Source organism: Mustela nivalis (assembly GCF_964662115.1).
Source record: "Mustela nivalis genome assembly, chromosome: X".
Taxonomy (NCBI): domain Eukaryota; kingdom Metazoa; phylum Chordata; class Mammalia; order Carnivora; family Mustelidae; genus Mustela; species Mustela nivalis.
Window position 1 is genome coordinate 68,679,024 of NC_139040.1, and position 23,507 is coordinate 68,702,530.

At 37.6% G+C, this 23,507-nt stretch overlaps 1 protein-coding gene across 3 annotated transcripts in view; it reads left to right on the forward strand.

The window, feature by feature from the left end:
- The window catches only part of TEX11 (testis expressed 11), a 312,028-nt gene that overhangs the window by 238,765 nt on the left and 49,756 nt on the right, over positions 1-23,507 (forward strand). For all 3 annotated transcript variants that reach the window (XM_082716160.1, XM_082716159.1, XM_082716161.1), the window contains one exon: positions 1,900-1,972. In XM_082716160.1, coding sequence (XP_082572286.1) covers positions 1,900-1,972 — 73 coding nt within the window. The remainder of the gene's footprint in view (positions 1-1,899; positions 1,973-23,507) is intronic.

The window sequence follows — 23,507 nt, forward strand, 5'->3', positions numbered from 1 at the left end:
TACTTCCCTCAGCTATACAGAAGGGTTCGGCTTCTGATATCACTCTCTAGAGGTCACAGTCTTTGCCTGTGGAGTCACCCTGGCCCCCCCTCTACAAAGGGATGAAAGTAGTTTTAGCAGGGTTATTTTTATAGTTTCTCTTTCCGCGATATCCCTGTTAACTTCTGAATAGTCTTTCATTGGTGTTAACCCAGATGTTAATCTTGACTAATTACTAGCATGGTTGCTTTTTGGTGGGGGTGAGTGTGTGTGTGTTTGTGTGTGTGCGTGCGCACGTGCATGTGCATGTTTGTGTTCAAAAATGCTTTTAGACATTAATTGTTCCACAGTCTGATACACTTAATGTGAGGCTCCTTTGAAAAGTGGTAGGGATCTTAGTTTTTTCTCACCCTCGTTCCCTATGTAAGCTTCTGGCTGGTCTTCTGTTTTGCATGTTGACATCATTGAGCTATTAGCCTCTTTTTAAGTATTCAACTCCGAAATCTCCCTTTTTTTTTTTTTTTTTTTTGTAGTAGCCTTAGACTTGAACTTCCCCAAGCTGTGTTCCAATTAAAGTCAGTCCTCTTAGGCAGAGATACAGAGCTGACTCTTCTAATGAGCTGCTGCTTCTCCTGAGAAGAAGTTTTATATCACTGTTTTGGAGCTGGAAGTGGGAACATGGCACATTTCTCTCAGAGTGACAGTCCAGCTCTGTGAGTAAGGTGCTTGGCAGGAGTCATAGTCCCTGGCATTCTGAACTTGCCTCTCCCAGTGGAAACTCTGTCCTATAAGCAAGCTGCAGTGAGGGCAATTGAGACCCAGTAACTGTAATTTCCCATGCCTGGTTATAGGGACTGGGTAGAGGAAGAGAGCTCCAGGCCTCTTATTTGTGCTTATTATAATAGAGTTCCTGCAATACAGATCGGGGGGAGGAGGATGAAAAGTGCTGGCAGCTTGCCCCTTCTGGAAATGCCTAGTCTAGAAGCTGAGAATACAGGGAACCCCATCTTCTTGGTCATACACACCCCCCCAAAGTAGCACTACACAGAGCTGGGAGTGGATGGTGAGTAGATGAGGGTTCAGCTATCATGGGTGTTTACTGTCTTACTGAGACTCAGTAGATTCCTGGAATAGAAGTGTCTCCATTTTCTTTTTACCCTTTGGGAAATTTCCTGAGACTTTACATGTTTGCGTTTTATAATTCATTAGTTACGGTTGTTTTACTAGGGGGAGGGTCCATGGAACTCCTCATACCACCATTCTAGAAGTGCTGCTCTTCTGTCCTAGATTATTAAAATTGATAGTGCTAAAGATTTTCTGTTTAATCCTCATTTTCTGGGACATTAAGAAAATTACAAATGGGGGCACCTGGGTGGCTCAGTTGGCTAAGTGTCTGCCTTTGGCTCAGGTTATGATCCCAGGGTCCTGGGATTGAGTCCCACATTGGGCTCCCTGCTCAACAGGGAGTCTGCTTCTTCTCCCTCTGTGGCTGCCCCCTGCTTGTGCTTGTATTTCTGCAACTAAATAAATAAGTAAATAAAATCTTTAAAAAAGAAATACAAATAGGGGCACCTGGGTGGCTCAGTGGGTTAAAGCCTCTGCCTTCAGCTCGGGTCATGATCCCAGGGTCCTGGGATGGAGCCCCGCATCGGGCTCTCTGCTCTGTGGAGAGCCTGCTTCCTCTTCTCTCTCTGCCTGCCTCTCTACCTACTTGTGATCTCTGTCAAATAAATAAATAAAATCTTAAAAAAAAAGAAATACAAAGAGAGGTTAATATTTGTATATAAATTATAAGTGTTCAGCTTAAACTGTAATTTTTCTATCATTTTTAACTGCTTTTAATGCATATGATACATTATTTTAATTTGCTTTAAGTTTTGTCTGGTTGAGACTAATTTTCTTTGCATTATTGCCAAATAGACCGAGTTACTGAGTCGTGCCCTCGAGCAGATCCATAAATGTAGAGAAATCTGGAATCTCCTGAAAGAAACAGGTACAGTGGGAACTGGGAGTTCGGTAATACAGTTATAAAAGGCATTTCTAATCTGAATAACTCAGTCTTTATCACCAGAAATTTGTGCCACTTCAGTACTTGATAGCCAGTCAAATGATTGTTTGAAGACCGTATGACTATACTTTGACTCTCTGACACACTGCTTGGAATAAGAATATTTTTTACTTTGTTTTTTTATGGAAGCATAGTATTGAGTATAAAAATAGGACCATTATTGTTCAATATGACATTATTGCCCTTCGGCCACTAGATTTCATGTCTAATTTAATCAAGCTCTAATTCTGAGTAAATGTAGGCTACAGAGCCTTCCAAACCATAATCATATCAGATACTATTAACTTTTTATTATGAAATAATCAAAATAGTAATTAACCTTTTTAAAGTTATATAATAACTTGATACTGTTTCTTCATTAAGGATGGTATTGGCTTTTAGGTGTAGGCATTTTTTTAATGTTTTGTCCATCTGTTCCTATTTTAGAATTTTAAAGAATCAATATTGAATTACATGCCTTTTCAACTTCTGTAGAGATAACCTTATGGTTTTTGTCTTTTGAAGTATTAACATATTGAAGTAAAGTAATAGATTTCCAAAAGTAAGGCATCATTGCATTTCTGAATAAATCCTACTTGATCATGGCGTGTTATTATAATTATTGATGAATTTGGTTTCCTAAAATTTAGAAGTTATTGGTTTGTTTTTTTCCTTTTGTTTATATGTGATATCTTTGGTGGATTTTGGTATTGAACTGTAGGACTTAGAAGGAAGAACATAAACATAAAATTGAATTCACCTTTCTCAGTCTATGATAGCCATTTAAAGGAATAAAGACAAAAAGAAAGGATGGAAAATACCTAAATGACATTTATAGAAGATTTAAAAGAAATATGTACTATAGCCTGAAAATAGAAAATCCATCTTCTATTTATGTGTCCTTTGGACATTTACAAAATTGTTCACAAAGAAAACCTGAATAAATTCCAAGACACAGAAATAAAGCAATGTTATCTATCACAGTGCAATAAAACAAGGAATTGATGGAATCAAGACAAAACTCTTGACCTCTTGGACATTTTAAAACACAGAAACTACAAAATACCTAGAAAATAATGATCTTGAAAGTACTTTATAACAGAATCTAAAGTGCTAAAGCAGTTCTCAGAGCAAAATTCATAGCTTCAATGACTTATTTTAAAAGTATGTCAGGGGCACCTGGGTGGCTCAGTGTGTTAAAGCCTGTGCTTTCGGCTCAGGTCATGATCCCAGGGTCCTGGTATCGAGCCCATCGTCGGGCTCTCTGCTTGGCAGGGAGCCTGCTTCCTCCCTTCTCTCTGCCTGCCTCTGCCTACTTGTGATCTCTATCAAATAAATAAATAAAATCTTTAAAAAAAATAAAAAGTATGTCAAAATGCTGTCCACTAAAAAATCAGTTTTTTCATTCTAGGAACATAGCTAGACTATACACCCACACACACACACACACATCTAACTATATATATATATGTGTATATGTATATATTTCTATATCTATATCTCTATGTCATTACAGAATTGAAAATTAAAACATATGATACATATGATATTATTCCATATGTGTTAGAATCACAAAAATCTAAAACACTCATACCACCAAATGCTGGCAAGTATGTGGAGCAATAGAAAAGTCTTATTCATTGCTGTCAGGAACGCCTGCCTGTGGTATAGACACTTGGAAGACAATTTAGTACTTTCTTATAAAACTCTCACTATACATTCCAGCAACTGTACTTTTTGTTATTTACTCAAATAAATTGGAAACTTATGTCCATGCAAAGACCTGCATGTGGGTGTTTATAGAAGCTTTATTCATTGCTTAAACTTGGAATCAGTCAAGATATTCTTCAGTAGGTGAATGGATAAATCTGTGGTATGTCTAAACAATGAAATCTTAATCAAAGATAAGAAATGAGATACTAAGCCATGAAAAATCATGGGAGAATCTTTTGTTAAAGATCTATTTATTTATTTATTTATTTAAGACAGAGAAGGAGAGTGTGGAGGGAGGGGCAGAGGAACAGAGAGAATCCTGAAGCAGACTCCCCACTGAGCATGGAGCCCAAAGTGAGGCTGGATCTAGGGCCCCAAAATCATCACCTGAGCAGAAATCAAGAGTCAGCCTCTTAACTCGCTGAGCCACCAAGGCACGCTTGGCGGCTTTAATGCATATTATTTTAACATGCATCTTAAATGCATATTATTTTAGTATATGTGCTGCCGAAGCGAGCACAATGCATATTATTTTAAATATATTTTATATATAATATAAAATTATATATATTTATATATAATATATAATTATATATATATCATATAATTTTCTTCATCAATCTGAAAAGGCTACATACCACATGATTCTGACTATATGATATTCCAGAAAAGTCAAAACTGTGGAGAAAATAAAAAGATCGCTGGTTGGCAGAGGTTAGTTGGGGAGGAAAGGATGAATAGACAGAACATAGAGAATTTTTAGGGCAGTGAAACTGTTCTGTGATACTACAGCAGTAGATACCTGTCATTATACATTTGTCAAAACCCATAAAACATACATCATCAGGAGTGAACCCTAATATAACTATGGACTTTGGGTGAAAATGATGTGCAGTTTCATTGATTAGAGCAAATATAGCACTATGGCACAGAATGTTCAGTAGTGGGGTATGTTCTTTGAGGGGGAGTGGATTTGGTATATGTGGAAACTTTGTACTCTCCACCCAATTTTGCTGTGAACCTAGAACTGCTTTAAAAGAATGCCTATTACCAAAAGGGCAAGAGATAAAAATGCTAAAGAGAATGTGGAGAAAAGAGAACCCTTGTGCACATTGGTGGGAATGTATAATTGATACAGCCACTATGGAAAACAGTTATGGAGGTTCCTCAAAAAATTAAAAACAGAATGATCTAGAAATTTTACTTCTGGGTATATATCCAAAGGAAATGAAATCACTAACTCAAAGAGATATCTACACCTCCATACTGATTACAACATTATTCACAATTGGCAAGACAAGGAAGTAATTTAAGTGCCCATGAAAAGAGGAGTGGATGGGGGCACCTCGGTGGCTCAGTGGATTAAAGCCTCTGCCTTCAGCCCAGGTCATGATCCCAGGGTCCTGGGATCGAGCCCCACATCCAGCTCTCTGCTCAACGGGGAGCCTGCTTCCCTCTCTCTCTCTGCCTGGCTCTCTGCCTACTTGTGATCTCTGTCTGTCAAATAAATAAATAAAATCTTAAAAAAAAAAGAAAAGAGGAGTGATGAAGAAAATATGATATATGTGTGCATCAGTATGTACATACAGTGAAACATTCAGCCTTAGAAAAGAAGGAAATCCTATGATTCTGATGGAAATTGGAGGGGGAGATGAACCATGAGAGACTATGGACTCTGAAAAACAACCTGAGGGTTTTGAAGGGGCAGGGAGTGGGAGGTTGGGTGATCCTGGTGGTGGGTATTATGGAGGGCACGTATTGCATGGAGCACTGGGTGTGGTGCATAAACAATGAGTTCTGGTACACTGAAAAGAAATTTAAAAAATAAAAAAATAAAATGTAAAACAAAAAGAGAGAGAAGGAAATCCTGCCACTTACAAGACATGAATGAACCTAGAGGGCATTATGCTAAATGAAGTAAGTCAGAGAACTGTTTTTGAACAGTTGTTTTTATTTCATTATTTCAGTTTTCTTCCTTGGGGTCTTTGTATACTTTGGATTTCCTTTGCTTGTCTTCTAACTGTATCATTTTCTCTCTTTTGAAGTTTTAATTTCCATTTTTATTTTTTAAACCCATGTCAAACATTTAAGTCAATTAATTAATGAACCACTGAGATGTTAACAGGTGGTTCAGAGGAGAATTAAAAGACACACAAACTGAGGGTTTTAGAGGGGAGGGGTGCCGGGGGATGGGTGAGCCTGGTGATGGTTATTAAGGAGGGCGCAGACTGCATGGAGCACTGGGTGTTATATGTAAACAATGAATCTTGGACCACTACATCAAAAACTACTGATGTACTATATGCTGAATAGCATAACACAGTAAGGGGCGCCTGGGTGGCTTAGTGGGTCAAAGCCTCTGCCTTCGGGTCAGGTCATGATCTCAGGGTCATGGGGGCTCTCTGCTCAGCAGGGAGCCTGCTTCCTCCTCTCTCTGCCTGCCTCTCTGCCTATTTGTGATCTCTGTCTGTCAAATAAATAAAATATTAAAAATAACCAAAAAACATAACACAATAAAAAAAATTTTTTAAAAGACAAAGACAATTAGGAAGTGAATTTCCAAGTATATGCAGAATTGAATTGTATTTGTGTTCTGTTATCTTTTGCCATTCCAAAGCTAGGATACCAGAGCCACAAAATCCTCTCTACCACATTTCACCTGTAGCACCTCTTTTCTCAAGGTCCCTGAAATTTACTGAGGGTTCCTGACCTCTTGGAAAGTGAACTCCCTACCACATTTATACTGGGACCATATAAAAAAGGTACCAGGATAATTCCCTTAGGGGATTGTGTAGGTATGTGCTCCATAAGGATGAGGTAAGATCAACATTACACCTTAAGATTATCTTACCATAACTGATTAATGGCTCTCATTGGCCATGCCTTGGTTGCACAGTCAATTTGTCCATTTATATCTTGGTTTTAAAAAAAGGACAATGGAATTGATTTTTAGGTTTTGATGCTGTGGTATATAAGATTAAATGGAGTAGTGGATCATGAGTACATCTATTATTTTTTTAATTTTTTATTTTAATTCCAGGTAGTTTCAGATGTACAATATAGTAATTCAGCAGTTCCATACGTCACTCTGTTTTCATCATGGCATGTACACTCTCTTTTTTTTAAAAGATTTTATTTATTTATTTGACAGATCAGAAGTAGGCAGAGAGGCAGGCAGAGAGAGGAGGAAGCAGGCTCCCTGCTGAGCAGAGAGCCCGATGCAGGGCTCGATCCCAGGACCCTGGGCTCGATCCCAGGACCCTGGGATCATGACCTGAGCGGAAGGCAGAGGCTTTAACCCACTGAGCCACCCAGGCACCCCGACATGTGCACTCTTTTATCACCATCACCTATTTAACCCTTCACCCCACTACCCTCCCCTCTTGTAACCATCAGATTGTTCTCTATAATTGAGTCTGTTTCTTGCTATATCTCTCTTATTTTTCCCTTTTCTTGTGTGTTTTGTTTCTTAAATTCCACATATGAGTGAAATCATATGGTACTTATCTTTCTAATTGTGTTATATATAAAGATCTGGAGTATTTAAACATAAACCTAGTCTCCTGTCAATCTTTGTAACCATGATTTAAAAAAATGTAAAAACATACAAACTATTATTTAAACGGTAAAAAAAGGACAAATTCTTATACAAACAATGCTTATAACTATATTGCTGTGGAAAGTAGGGAGACTTAATGAAAGTTTCTGAATTCAGAAGGAGGGGTAAGATCAGGAGGACGTGAATGAGAAACATTATTTTAATATATTTGATTTTAGTTTACAGAAGCAGTGTCTACTAAATTGTTTTGAGTTACAGACAATTTAAAAAGAGGATTTTCTCATATATTCAGAAAATAGAACATTAAAACAATGTCAACAATATTCCAAATACATAACCACAATAAAATTTCCTTTATCAATTTATTCAGTCCTGTGTAGTTGATGTTCTGCTGGATCTTGGGTCAGTAGTCTGCTTTTATAAAACTGTAAGCTTTTAGGTTAGAAGAAAACCTGGAAGCCCTCATTAAGTGCACTGGTATGGTCTCAGGGTTGTCTGGTGTCAACTCAGAAACCGGTAATCAAGATTCTCTTCTGACAGGTCAACAGTTTGAAGAACCTGATAGAGTCCTTTTCTGTGGGGCTCTGAGACTGTCTTTCTTTGTTAAATACACAAACTCTTGCCTGTCACTTAAAGCAGAGTCTTCAGGCAAACATCAGAGTAAAACAAACTGTCTATACATTATAGAGATTAAATAGCTGTGGTTAATTTAGTTAAGGTAACCAATAATACCAGAGTGGAAGGAAGGTAAAATTCTTTTGGGGGGTTCAGTATATAATTAAATCATAACAGTTTTTAACTGCGGTTATATATGCAAAAAACATAAAATTTGCCATTTTAGCCATTTTATGTGTACAGTTCAGTGGCGTTAATTACATTCACAATGTTAAGAAACTTTCACTACTACCTATTTCCAAAACTTTTTCATCACCTCTAACAAACTCTGTACCCATTTAGAAATAACTCTGTATCACCCTTTCTCCCAGCCCCTGGTAACTTCTCATGGTACCGTCTAGATATAAGTGGAGTCATATAATATTTTTCCTTTTGTAACTTGCTTATTTCACTTAGTATAATGTTTTTAAGGTTTACCCACATTGTGATAAATCAGTACTTGGCATTCTTTTTTATGCCTGAAAATATTCCATTATATGGATATACCACATTTTATCTATTCATCTGGTCATCAATACTTGGGTGGTTTTCACCTTTGGCTACTGTGAGTAATGCTGGTGTGAACATCAGTGCACAAGTATCTGCTTCAGTCCCTGTGTTCAATGTTTTGGGTCTATATCTAGAACTGGAATTGCTGGGTTATAGGATAATACATTGTTTAACTTTTTGCAGAACTGCCAAACTTCCACAGCAGCCTCACCATTCTCCATTCCCACAAGCACTGAATGAGTGTTCTAATATCTTTACTTCCTTGCCACCACTTCAGTATTACGTCTTTTGGATTATAGCCATTCTGTTGAATATGAAGTGCTCATTGTTGTTTTCTTTGCATTTCTTTAATGAGTAATGATGTGGGATGACTTTTCATGTGTTTATTGGCCATTTATATATCTTTTTTGGGAAACAAACACTTGTTTGCCACATCCTTTGCCCACTTATTTGGGTTATATTTTCATTGTTGCCTTGTATTAAACCTAAAAAAGAAAAGCCTGAAGTTCTCGCCTCCTCCTGTATCTTCTTTTTCCCTGTGTGTCGTCTTTACCTTCACAGTGAACACTTCACTTCTGATATTTCTGGTTACTAAATGTACAGAGGTTTTCCCTCCACAACAAGTAGTTTTCTGTAACATCAGCTGGGTGCTCTACAGTTCAATTCAGTTCTGACACTATCTACCCAGAGATAGTCTTAGGTCCCAGTTTATGGGCATAGTCCCACAAGACTGACCCCCACCCCCAACCATTTCAGACACCAGTCATAGGCTCAGGTTGACTTGTGACCAACCAGCTATACATTGGAATTCCCAATAACACTCACCTTGGGTTTGATTAACATAAGTGATTTTTGCCCATTTGCCCTTTTTCTTTCTTTTGGATTCATTGGGATCTTCTGTGTATATATAGGATCATGTCATCTGTGAACAGTGATAATTTTGCTTCTTCCTTTCTAATGTGGATGCCTTTTATTTCTTTTCCTAATTTCTCTCACTAGAACATCCGCTATGGTGTTGAATAGCACCAGTGAAAGCAGGCATTCTTTTATTGTTTCTAATCCTAAGGAGAAAGCCTCAGTCTTTCCCAATTGACAGTGATACATGTAAGTTTTTGTAAATGTTCTCTATTAGGCGGAGTATTTTCCCATCTATTCCTAGTTTTATGAATAGTTTATTTTCTTTATCATGAAAAGATTCTGAATTTTTTATTTCATTGATTCAATTTTTTTCTACTATTTGTTTCATATTTATCTGTTCTTTATTATTTCCATCTTTCTGGTAGGTTTGGTTTTAGCTTGCTCTTCTAGTTACTCATGAGACTTAAAGTTAGTTTGTTCCTTTAAATCTTGTTTTTTTTGTAAACTTTTTAAAAGATTTTATTTATTTGACAGAGAAATAGAGCACAAGAAGGCAGAGCAGCAGGCAGAGGAAGAGGGAGAAGTAGACTCCACCGAGCAGGGAACCCGATGCATGGCTCGATCCCAGAACCCTGGGACCATGACCTGAGCTGAAAGCAGATGCTTAACTGACTGAGCCAGCCAGGTGCCCCTAAATCTTATTTTAAATGTAGAAGTTTACAGCTATAGATTTCCCTCTGAATACTGCCTTCCCTGCATCCCCTAAGTTTTAGTATGTTGTATCTTTGTTATCATTCATTTCTATGTATTTTCTAATTTCTCTTATAATTTTTTTCTTTGGCCTACTGACTACTTAAGAGTATGTTTTTTAATATGCACCTATTTATGAATTTTTTCACTTTTACAGATCTCTAGCTTTGTTCTGTTATGGTCAGAGAATATACTTCATATGATTTCAGTCTTATGAAATTTATTGACACTTGTTTTGTAGCTGTGTGTTCTATACTGCAGAATATTCCATGAGCACTTGAGGAGAATGTGATTTGTGCTGCTGTTGGATGGAGTATTTTCTATATGCCTGTTAGGCCTACTTGATTTATAGTGTTGTTCACATCTTTCTTTGTTGATCCTCTATTTTGATATTCTGTCCATTTCTGAAAAAAAAATTATGAGTTATGATTAGTGTTTCTCTTGAAGTTTACTCTCAAGATAGTCAATAATCTTCAGGAACTGCTCATAAGGTATACAATTTCTGAAAATCTTATGTTAACAGTTTTTTACTTTTAAAAATATAAGGGAGGCTAAGCATCTCTTCTGATTTTTCAACTCTTCTCGTGCAACTCTTAAACAATAGTAACCCATCAAATGAACCTAATTTTCACATTTCTCTCTTTATGAGGAGAAGGAATTAATTTTTGCATTTCCCCAGCATCCCTTTTAGAAATCTCAAAGGTAGTTTTAGGTTTAAAAGATATCCTGAAAACTTTATAAAAACTTTATATCTTTTATAACAGGATGTGACTTTTTGGAAAACAAAATCAAGAGTTGTTAGAGATTCTTTGGGTACTTGATTAAGATAGGATTATGGATGCCTCAGAAACAATACTTGATTACCTATCTAAGCAAAATGACATTGAAATATTTTAAAAAGAAGCGTAGGAAGTAACATAGTTTTAAAGAACTTTAGCTCTTTGATAAATGAGGAAACTGTACTTTGCCATTAAATGATCAAGAATAAAGACATAATAAACACAACTTAAAGATCAGAAAATTATTCTAGTAAAACACAGAATCTGCTATCTAGGCAGATTACATAGAAAATAAAGAATAACCTTTCTTATTATAAGTGAAGGCATTAATCAGTAAACCAAGCAAGCCCATCAAAATCAAGATAATTTTGCTACATTTAAATACATTACAGAGCTTTATCTCGGACACAGATTTAAACCAGGTCAAGTAAAATTTACTTTCCAAATCAGTCTTTCATTTTATGATCTTTATATTCTGAAACAAACTGACAATCTTTTTAGTGATCTGCCAGGTCAAAACTATTTTCATAATACTAAGACATGTCGCTTTCCAGAAGCTATGTGATATGTGATATTGTAATAGATCAAATACAGAAGCATATATGAGAATCTAGCTATTTCTATTAAGTCAGAATAAAGAGTTTTTAGAAATTTTCTAGTCTTCTCATTGATTTTTTAAATATAATTTTTTTGAAAATTGACATTAACATTCAATGATTTTGTCTCAAATAAGTTCAGTTAGTGAATATACATAAATTTTCTGTTCTGACTTCTAATATGGCAGTTACTGATAGATAAAACATGCATTTGAAAAGTCTTTGTGGGGGGGCACCAGGGTGCCCTCAACTCAGGTCATGATCTTGTTGGGGTCCAGCCATGTGGTCGGCTCCCTGCTCAGCAGGGAGTCCGCTGCTGCTTCTTCCTCTGTCCCTCCCCGCACCGACTTGTGCACACGTGCTCTCTCTCTCAAATAAAATCTTTTTTTTTCTTTTTTTTTAAGAACTTCTCAAAATCTCTTTGGAAATTCTTAATTTTTTCAGAGTGCAAAGGGGTCCTGAGAACAGAAGTTGGAGAATCATTCCTTTAGGAATAAACTGCATATCCATTTGTTACTATTGCTCATAATATAATGTCAGCCGCTTATTTTAATTGTTACTTTTAACCAAAATAATTTTTATTTCAGAAAGAAAATTTGGAAGTGTGCAGTTGAGAATCATCTCTTATAAGCATTATAACAAATTAGCAGAATTCCTGAGCATACATAGCGTAGCTGTCTGTGGTGACACCTGTCCTATTAAAAAGGAAAAATGAACAAACATATTCAGTAACATGACCCAAAGGTATCACCTCTCTACAGCATATAAAAATAAGAAGCAGTAATGTAAGACTTAAATCTATGCTTTGTAACCAATATTTAAGTATTTGATTTTAATTAAAATTTATCTTTTAATCCAGTAATTATTAATTAATTATTAATTGACTCAATTTAATAGTAGTCCAGAATTTTAGGTTAACTAAATGTCTTTTAGGTTAACTAAATGTCTTAAACCTAACATACTACAGCACATAGTTACAGCTAAAATTAAGTTTGTCAGAACAATGATTCAATGTTAGTTGAATACACTTTATGGGGTTTTTTAAAAAAAGATTTTATTTATTTATTTGACAGAGATCACAAGTAGGCAGAGAGGCAGGCAGAGAGAGAGGAGGAAGCAGGCTTCCTGCTGAGTAGAGAGCCCGATGTCAGGCTTGATCCCAGGACCCTGAGATCATGACCTGAGCTGAAGGCAGAGGCTTTAACCCACTGAGCCACCCAGGCACCCCCACTTTATGTTTTTTATAATTTTAAGTGTTACATATAAGAACTATATAATATTAATCAATAAATCTGCATATCTTTAGGAAAAAGAGACCCAAGTAAAATTAAATGTATGCTTGTTCTATACTATATACAAATAAACCACAGAAAAGACCTAGCTCTTTCTTTTAAGACCAAAATTCTTAATCTCGCTTGCCAAAGATTTACCTTAACTTTGGAATCTTAAAATGTTACTGAGTTGACAGAATTTTTTTTATAAGAACACTCTGGTTTAGCACATCTAAAATATTAGTTTAATGTTCTTTTTGCGAGAATTTTAAGAATATTTTATGTAAGTGCTTAGTTATGTCCATAAAGCTGAACAGTGCTCCTTTAACAAGAAGACTTTGTCATCTAATTTGTGGAGACCAGCCAGAGATGGGAAAGCATTTCACACTCACATGAAGTGAGGTCAAGGCCTTTCTTGATTATTGACACATAGACACAGACAAATTCTTCAGAGCCTGAAGATTTTAGAACCAGTTTCAATTTTCATTTCATTTTGCTTTTCTCTTGTTTTCTATGTTCTTAACTGTTTATTTAGCAAATGTCTCTTCTCTCTTTTGTGGCTTTCAATTTTACCTTTATTTCTCTGATGGTTTTATTTTGTCACACAGATTTATGGATTCAGAGCAACTACTTCATCTACAGATCAAGAGTAAACACAGAAAATCACCAGTCTAGATAGATATTAGAGTGCCATTTTCTCTCCCAGCAGGCGTGAAATAATTGTTTAATCTGAGCTTGAAATGGGCACAAAGAATCACAAAAAAGACTAACAAATTAAAATGTCTGTTGTTTCTTACCCAGAAACATTATCCATTAAATCCATTTACTCAGCAAATGGTCAAATCATATTTCCATTCATTGCTGGTACCAGGGTGGGGAATGACATTGGCTATGCACAATTGAAACATAAACTCAATAGAAAAAAACATACTCATCAAAGTTTTGTTGGCACTTGAAATTAAATCAGAGAGCCAAGAGAAGATGAGTTTAAGTAGTCCATGAGCTTTACTTTACCAGCAATGCAATTTACCTTGCTTTGTATGCATTAGGCATTTTGGTCGATAATTTTTTAAAGATATAATCATGACTGTCATATAAATATAAAATGAACATGTGTTAAAGATTTTACTTAACTCATTAATTGGTGAGAGAGCCTGAAGATTTTAGAACCAGTTTCAATTTTCATTTCATTTTGCTTTTCTCTTGTTTTCTATGTTCTTAACTGTTTATTCAGCAAATGTCTCTTCTCTCTTTTGTGGCTTTCAATTTTACCTTTATTTCTCTGATGGTTTTATTTTTTCTTCTCATTTCCTTCTTTATAATGGCTCATAATTCATTTTCTTTGTCTACCAGCCATTCTTGAGCTCTTAAATCCCTGCTTTATATTCTTATTTTACAGACATGATTCCTTAATTAATATTTTGAAATTCAGGTTCACATACTTGATCACAGTTTTATTCTGCTGTATGACAATAGGTCTCTGGCAAGAATTCTCCTATCATTCTTTTTTCCTATTCCTCTCATTTCATTTTCAAGTAGTACCTTACACGATTATTTCTTACATCTTTTTTCAAGTTTATTTTGTTGTAGTAACAACATTTAACATGAGATCTATCCTCTCAACAAAAAATTAAGTGTATAGTATAGTATGGTTTACCATAGGGACCAGGCTGTACACCAGATCTCTAGAATGTATCCATCTTGTTTAGCTGTAACTTTTAAAAAATATTTTATTTTTTTAATTACTTTTCAGTGTACTAGAATTCATTTTTTATGCAGCACACCCAGTGCTCCATGCAATACGTGCCCTCCACAATACCCACCACCAGGCTGACCCAACTTCCCACCCCCACCCCTTCAAAACCCTCAGATTAAAAACAAAAAAACCCCTCAGATTGTTTTTCAGAGTCCATAGTCTCTCATGGTTCATCTCCCCCTCCAATTTCCCTCAACTCCCTTCTCCTCTCCATCTCCCTATGTCCTCCCTGTTATTTCTTATGCTCCACAAATAAGGGAAACCATATGATAATTGACTCTCTGCTTGACTTATTTCAATCAGCATAATCTCTTACAGTCCTGTCCATGTTAATACAAAAGTTGGGTATTCATCCTTTCTGATGGAGGCATAATACTCCATCGTGTATATGGACCACATCTTCCTTATCCATTCGTCTGTTGAAGGGCATCTTGGTTCTTTCCACAGTTCGGCGACCGTGGCCATTGCTGCTATAAACATTGGGGTACAGATAGCCCTTCTTTTCACTACATCTGTATCTTTGGGGTAAATACCCAGTAGTGCAATTGCAGAGTCACAGGGAACCTCTATTTTTAATTTCTTAAGGAATTTCCACACTGTTTTCCAAAGTGGCTGCACCAACTTGCATTCCCACCAACAGTGTAAGAGGGTTCCCCTTTCTCCACATCCTCTCCAACACATGTTGTTTTCTGTCTTCTTAATTTTGGCCATTTTAACTGGTGTAAGGTGGTATCTCAATGTGGTTTTAATTTGAATCTCCCTGATGGCTAGTGATGATGAACATTTTTTCATGTGTCTGATAGCCATTTGTATGTCTTCATTGGAGAAGTGTCTGTTCATGTCTTCTGCCCATTTTTTGACATGATTATCTGTTTTGTGTGTGTTGAGTTTGAGAAGTTCTTTATAGATCCTGGATATCAGCCTTTTGTATGTACTGGCATTTGCAAATATCTACCATTCCATGGGTTGCCTCTTTGTTTTGTTGACTGTGCAAAGGAAACTTCTTGATGAAGTCCCAAAAGTTCATTTTCGCTTTTGTTTCCTTTGCCTTTGGAGACATATCTTGAAAGAAGTTGCTGTGGCTGATATCGAGGAGATTACTGCCTATGTTCTTCTCTAGGATTCTGATGGGATTCCTGTCTCACGTTGAGGTCTTTTATCTATTTTGAGTTTATCTTTGTGTATGCTGTAAGAGAATGATCGAGTTTCATTCTTCTACATATAGCTGTCCAATTTTCCCAGCACCATTTATTGAAGAGACTGTCTTTTTTCCACTGTATATTTTTTCCTGCTTTGTTGAAGATTAGACCATAGAGTTGAGGGTTCATATCTGGGCTCTCTACTCTGTTCCACTGGTCTATGTGTCTGTTTTTATGCCAGTGCCATGCTGTCTTGGTGATCACAGCTTTGTAGTAAATCTTGAAATCAGGCAACGTGATGTTGCCGGTTTTGTTTTTCTTTTTCAACATTTCCTTAGCAATTCAGGGTCTCAGAATTCTGATTCCATACAAATTTTTGGATTATTTGCTCCAGCTCTTTGAAAAATACCAGTGGAATTTTGATTGGAATGGCATTAAAAGTATAGATTGCTCTAGGCAGTATAGACATTTTAACAATGTTTATTCTTCTGATCCAAGAGCATGGGATGGTCTTCCATCATTTTGTGTCTTCTTTGATTTCTTTCATGAGTGTTCTGTAGTTCCTTGAGTACAGATCCTTTACTTCTTTGGTTAGGTTTATTCCTAGGTATCTTATGGTTCTTGGTGCTATAGTAAATGGAATAGCTTCCCTAATTTCCTTTTCTGTGTTTTCATTATTAGTGTATAAGAAATCCACTGATTTCTGCACATTGACTTTGTATCCTGCCACATTACGGAATTACTGTATGAGTTCTAGTAGTTTGTGGGTAGAGTGTTTTGGGTTTTCCCTATAAAGTATCATGTCCTCTGTGAAGGGAGAGAGTTTGACTTCTTCATTGCCAATTTGGATACCTTTTATGTCTCTTTGTTTTCTGATTGCTGTTGCTAGGACTTCTAATACTATGTTGAACAAGAGTGGTGAGAGTGGGCATCTTTGTCATGTTCCTGATCTCAACGGGAAGGCTGTGAGCTTTTTCCCATTGAGGATGATATTTGCTGTGGGTTTTTCATAGATAGATTTTCTGAAGTTGAGGAATGTTCCCTCTGTCCCTGTACTTTGAAGCATTTTAATCAGGAACGGATGCTGGATTGTGTCAAATGCTTTTTCTACATCAATTGAGAGGACCATGTGGTTCTTCTCTCTTCTCTTAATGATTTGTTCTATCACATTGATTGATTTGTGAATGTTGAAACATCCTTGCAATCCAGGTGACGGTGGATAATCTTTTTAATGTGCTGTTGTATCCTCTTTGCTAGGACCTTGTTGAGAATCTTAGCATCCATATTCATCAGTGATACTGGTCTGAAATTCTCCTTTTTGGTGGGGTCTTTGCCTGGTTTGGGGATCAGGGTAATGCTGGCTTCATAAGAAGAGTCTGGAAGTTTTCCTTCTGCTTCAATTTTTTTAAACAGCTTCAGGAGAATAGGTGTTATTTGGTAGAATTCCCCAGGGAATCCATCAGGTCCCGGGCTCTTGTTTTTTGGGAGGTTTTTGATCACTGCTTCAATCTTGTTACTAGATATCAGTCTATTCAGGTTGTCGATTTCTTCCTGGTTCAGTTTTGGAAGTTTATAGTTTTCCAAGAATACATCCATTTCATCTAGGTTGCTTAGCCTATTGGCATATAACTGTTGATAATAACTTCTGAGGATTGTTTCTATTTCCTTGGTGTTAGTTGTGATCTCTCCCTTTTCATTTATAATTTTACTAATTTGGGCCTTCTCTCTTTTCTTTTGGATTAGTTCGGCCAATGGCTTACCAATCTTCTTGATTCTTTCAAAAACCAGCTTCTAGTTTCATTGATGCATTCTACTGTATCTCCAGTTTCTATCTCATTGATCTCTGCTCTAATCTTTATTATTTCCCTTCGTGTGTGGAGTTGGCATAATTTGTTGTTGATGCTCCAGTTCTTTAAGGTGTAGAGACAGCTGGTATATTCTGGATTTTTCAATTTTTTTTTTGAGGGCGGCTTGCATGGCTATATATTTCCCCCTTAGGACTGCCTTTGCTGTGTCCCATAGGTTTTGGACCAAAGTGTCTTCATTCTCGTTTGATTCCATGAATTGTTTAAGTTCTTCTTTTTTTTTTTTTTTATTGCCATTTTATTTTATTTTATTTTTTTATTTTTTTTTAATATAATTTTTTATTTTTCTTGGTTGATCCAAGCATTCTTAAGCAAGGTGGTCTTTAGCTTCCAGGTGTTTGAGTTCCTTCCAAACATTTCCTTGTGGTTGAGCTCCAGTTTCAAAGCATTATTATCTGAGAATACGCAGGGAATAATCTCAGTCTTTTGGTATCAGTTGAGCCCTGATTTGTGACATAGTATGTGGTCTATTCTGAAGAAGGTTCCATGTGCACTTGAGAAGAATGAGTATTCTGTTGTTTGAGGGTGGAATGTTCTATATATATCTATGCAGTCCATCTGGTCAATGTGTCATTCAATGCTCTTGTTTCTTTTTTGATTTTCTGCTTGGATGATCTATTACTGAGAGTGGCATGTTAAGATCTCCTACTATAAATGTATTCATATCAGTATGACTCTTTATCTTGATGAACAGTTTTCTAATGTAATTGGCTGATCCCATATTGGGGGCATAAATATTTACAATTGTTAGATCTTCTTGGTGGATAGGCCCTTAAAGACTGTATCTCTGACTACAGTCTTTAGTTTAAAATCTAATTTATCTGGGGACGCCTGTGTGGCTCAGTTGGTTAAGCAGCTGCCTTCAGCTCAGGTCATGATCTCAGCATCCTGGGATCGAGTCCCACATTGGGCTCCTTGCTCAGCAGGGAGCCTGCTTCTCCCTCTGCCTCTGCCTGCCATTCTGTCTGCCTGTGCTCGCTCTCTCTCCCTCTCTCTCTCTGACAAATAAATAAAATCTTTTAAAAAAATTTAATTTATCTGATATGAGAATCGCTACTCTGGCCTTCTTTTGAGGCCCAATGTGATGAAAGATGCTTCTCCATCCCTTCACTTTCAGTCTGGGTGTATCCTTAGGTTCGAAATGGGTCTCTTGTAGGCATCATATGGCTGGGTCCTGTCGTTTTATCCAGTGTGCAACCCTGTGTCATTTTATGAGTGCATTTAGGCCATTCACACTGTGAGTGATTATTGAAAGATACGTTTTTATTGACATCGTGTTACCTGTGAAGTCTTTGTTTCTATAGATTGTCTCCATATATTTCTGTTCAATGCTATTCTTAGGATTTTCCCTCCTTTATAGAACCCCCCCTTAATATTTCCTGCAGTGTCAGCTTGGTGGTTGCATACTCTTAAACACTGTCGGTCTTGGAAGCTCTTATCTCTCCATCCATTTTGAATGTCAGTCTTGCTGGATAAAGTATTCTTGGCTGCATGTTCTTCTCATTTAGTGCCCTGAATACATCTTGCCAGCCCTTTCTGGTTTTCCAGGTTTCTGTGGACAGGTCTGATGTTATTCTGATGGGCTTTCCTCTGTACGTAAGGAATTTCTTTGCCCTAGCTGCTTTCAAGAGCTCCTGTCTATAATTAAGATTCACCATTTTCACTATCAGCTGTCTTGAAGTCTTTCTAGATTCTATGATCTTGAGGTCACACCTTTCTGCCTCTAGTACATAAACACTGGTTCCATTTGTGAGAGTGGGAAAATTTTCATGAAGAATTTGTTCAACTATATCTTCCAGTCTCCTTTCTTTCTCCCTCTCAGGGATTCCAATAATTCTGACGTTGGAATGTTTCATGGTGTCATTTATTTCCCTAATTCTGTTTTCATAGCTTCTAAGCTGTTTGTTCCAGGCTTCCTCCTAATCCTTTTTCTTTCTTTTCCCTCCAGATCACTAATTCTATCTTTTGCCTCAATTATCCTAGCTTGTAGAGAATTTAGATTAGATTGGAACTCACTGAGAACATTGTGAACATCATCCCTGGTGGCTTTCACTTCTGCCCTAATCAATTCCATTTTGTCATCCATGGCTTTCTCCAACCTAGCTATTGTCTGGATAATTGTTAGCCTGAATTCCCTTTCTGACATACTGTCTGTGTCCATATCCAATAGCTCTGATGCAGGAGGCCCAGTCTCTGAATTTTTCTTCTGTTGGGCATTCCTCCTCTTAGTCATTATGGTGAGAGGTGGCTGAATGGATGCGTAGCTGTATGTATTGACTGTGGTGCAGGCAAGGTGCACCCTGGAGTGCTTCTGAGCAATTGAGAGTCCCCACCCAAAAGAAAAAAAAAAAGAGAGAGAGACAGGAAAAAAAAAAGATAAAAGAGAAGTCCCAGCCCAAATAGGCCCCAAGGTAAGATTTATGAAGTATACAGACAAAAAAACAGACAAAAAGACCGACAAAAGTAGATGACAAGAGAAGGAAAAAATAAATAAAAACAAAAAAAGAACCTCATCAAAAAGAACCCCAAGTATAAGATTGATGTACTACCAGGACAAAAACAAATACACAGAAACACTGACAGAACAAAAGATGGGAGAGTAGTTATAAATTCTCAGTGAGGGCGAGGAAGGTTATTTTGATTCTTCCTGGATGTATCTTGATATCTTTGTTAATGGACTCAACTTTTCTAAGATAAAGGGGGATTAAAAACTGGTTTACCTATAGGGGCAGCATTGATTGGGGAAAGGGGATTACCTTGAAGCTTATCTCTATATGAATATTTTTTTAAAAAGAATAAACTAAACAAATTAAATAAATTTTAAAAATTAAAAAATAGAAAAGCAAAAAGAAAAACACAGGTATGTGTATCAAAAAGTTCAGGTTAAAAGGTTATTATGGAATTTGATGCACTGGACATCTCACTGTGATGGTAAATAGGTTAAAACGTTATATATAAAAAAAATGAAAAGAACCAGAATAGTGGGAACGAATCAAAAATTAAAGTTGTATCTATGAAGTAGTGGTGGTTGGCCTCTTGTCTTTTGTTGTTGTTGTTGTTGTTGTTGTTGTTGGCTTTCTTGGGGAGGGGCCTGCCAACGGGGGTTTTCAGGTAATCTTGCTGGAGTTAAGTCCTCTTGCCCCCATCAAGGGGGTGGGCTCTGAGGAAATCGGTTTTTCAGGCTGTTGTTTTCTGGAGGTTTTTTGTTTGTTTGTTTGTTCATTTGTTTTCTCTCTCCTTGGTGGCTTTTGATGGTTTTTGGAGGTTTAGAGGAAAGCAAACTGCCCCCCCCCCTCAGAGAGAAGCCTCAGTCTGTACTCCTCCTGTGTGCTCCAGAGCACATAAATTCCCCCTTGGCCGCTGGCAGAGCACGTTCCCAGTCACGGTCTCTGGGGCACAGGAACTCCCACTTATACCCAAAACCACGAGAAATACTAGCGATTTCACACTGAGATTTTCACGCTGGCCCAGGCTGGGAGTGCTCAGACTCTCCAGGGTTCCAGAGAGCACAGGCTGGCACCTGCACGCACCTCTCTCAGGGGAGGGTGTGGGGCGGGACTCAGACTCTGGACGCCCAGCGCCCGCCCCTGCAGAGTGTCTGCAGAGTGCAGAAGGCTGTGGTTGGGGCTGGAGAGGCTCCCTCACCCTCAGGGACACTACCACCCAGATGCTCTCAGGCGGCTCAGGGGCCAAGACCTGGCTTCTTCGTTGCACTCTCTCTGGCTCAGCGCCAGGGGTGGCTGTCCTCAGTCCAGTGACTTAAGCCCCTGTCCCTAACTGCAGATTCCCAGAATTTCCCCCCACGAACCTTTGCTCTTTTTGAGTGCTTTCAACCAGACTCCAAGTTAATGCTGGTCCCCAAGCACAGGGCACTCTCATATTGGGGTATTACTTTCTAATGGATCGCTCCTGGTGGCTCCCTCCCCCTTTTGTTTGTCTTCCGATATCAGTCCAACATTCCCACTCCGCTTTACCTGCCCACTGGTCTTCTGCCCCCGTGGAGATCCAGACGTGTATAATTCTAATATCAGGCTGATTTCATGTGTGATCAGAGTTCTTTTGTAGGTAATTAGCTCACTTTAGGGTACAGGTTGAAATGGCGCCTCCTCCTACTTCCCCGCCATCTTGTCTCCCCCTGTTTAGCTGTAACTTTATGCCTATTCACTAACATTTCTTCATTTCTCTTACCCCGAGCTCCTGGCAAACCCCATTCTACGCCTCAGTTCTATGAATTTGACTCTTAGTTATCTAATATAAGTGGAATCATACAGTATTTGTCCCTCTCTGACTGGCTTATTTTATGTAATGTAATGTCCTCAAGGTTCATCCATGTTGTCACATACTGAAGAATTTTCTTCCTTTTTAAGGCTGAATAGTATTCTGTTAAATGTACATACCACATTTTCTTTATCCATTCATCACTCAATGGATGTTTACATTGTTATCACATCTTAGCTATCTCTTCAAGACCCTGACTTGAATTATTTTCAGATAAATGCCAGAAGTGGGATTGCTGGATCATACTGTAGTTCTATTTTTAATTGTTTGAGGAAGTTCTCTACTGTTTTCTGTAGTGGCTGTACCATTTTGAATTGCAGCCAGCAATGTATGAGGGTTCCAGTTTCTCCACATCCTCACCAACGCTTGTTGTCTTTTTAAAAATATATATATAATAGCCATCCTGACAGGTATAAGTGACAGCTCATTGTGATTTTTCTTAATTAGATTTTAAGTAATCACTATACCCAACATGGGGCTTGAACTCTCAACCCCAAGATCAAGAGTCACAGGCTCTACTGATTGAGCCAGCCAGGTACCACTCATGGTTTTGATTTGCATTTATATGATGATTAGTGATTTTGAGCATCTTTACATACACCTGTTGGCCATTTGTATGTCTTCATTGGGGAAATAACTATTCATGTCTTTAGCTCATTTTTTTTAAAGATTTTATTTATGTATTTGACAGGCAGAGATCACAAATAGGCAGAGAGGCAGGCAGAGAAAGAGGAAGCAGGCTCCCCGCTGAGCAGAGAGCCTGATGTGGGGCTTGATCCCCGGACCCTGGGATCATGACCTGAGCTGAAGGCAGAGGCTTTAACTCACTGAGCCACCCAGGCGCCCCTCTTTAGCTCATTTTTAAATTGGGTTATTAGTTTTTACTATTTAGTTGTGATAACATCTTTAATCAGGGTACTTTTTTACAATGATTTGGAGGAGATTCGTGTGGAAAGGAGACCAGGGCCATGATTCAGCCTTGCAGAAATTAATGCTTATGATGATCTAAGGTTGTTGTGTAGATCTAAGGTTGTTTTGTAACTTCTGTGTTTTCCCAGCCAGTGGATATAAGCAGCTGTAGTGCTTCTCATAACACAGAGATTCTTCTCCACTGCCTCACTGATGAGCTATGTACTCTTCAGCCCTTTATCTTCTGCTTCTCACAACCAAACCAAATCCAGACATGTACCCTCCACCAGCCTATAAACTGTTTTTGTTACTATCAGTAAAAGAAATGCACCTTGGGATGTGCCCCTCACTTTGGAGTGTTAATCTTTTGCTGGTCTTTTCTGATACTCAATTTTTAATCTTTAAAATGCATGTGTGGGGGCACCTGGGTGGCTCAGTGGGTTAAGGCCTCTGCCTTCAGCCTAGGTCATGATCCCAGTATCCTGGGATCAAGCCCGGCATCGAGCTTTCTCCTCGGCAGGGAGCCTGCTTCCCCCTCTCTTTCTGCCTGCTTCTCTGCCTACTTGTGATCTCTGTCTGTCAAATAAATAAATAAAATCTTAAAAAAATAAAGTAAAATGCATGTGTGTATGCATATTTATATGCACATACGCTGGACTGTAAGCTCCATGAGGAAATATACTGTTTTTGCTTGTCTTTGAACATCCAGCACCCAGGACATTTACCATACTGCTTCATCCATGAATGAACAGAAGAATATATATGTTATACACACACACATACACATATATTTAAGAATGCATGTATCATATAAAGTCTTGGAAGAATACACACCAAACTCAAC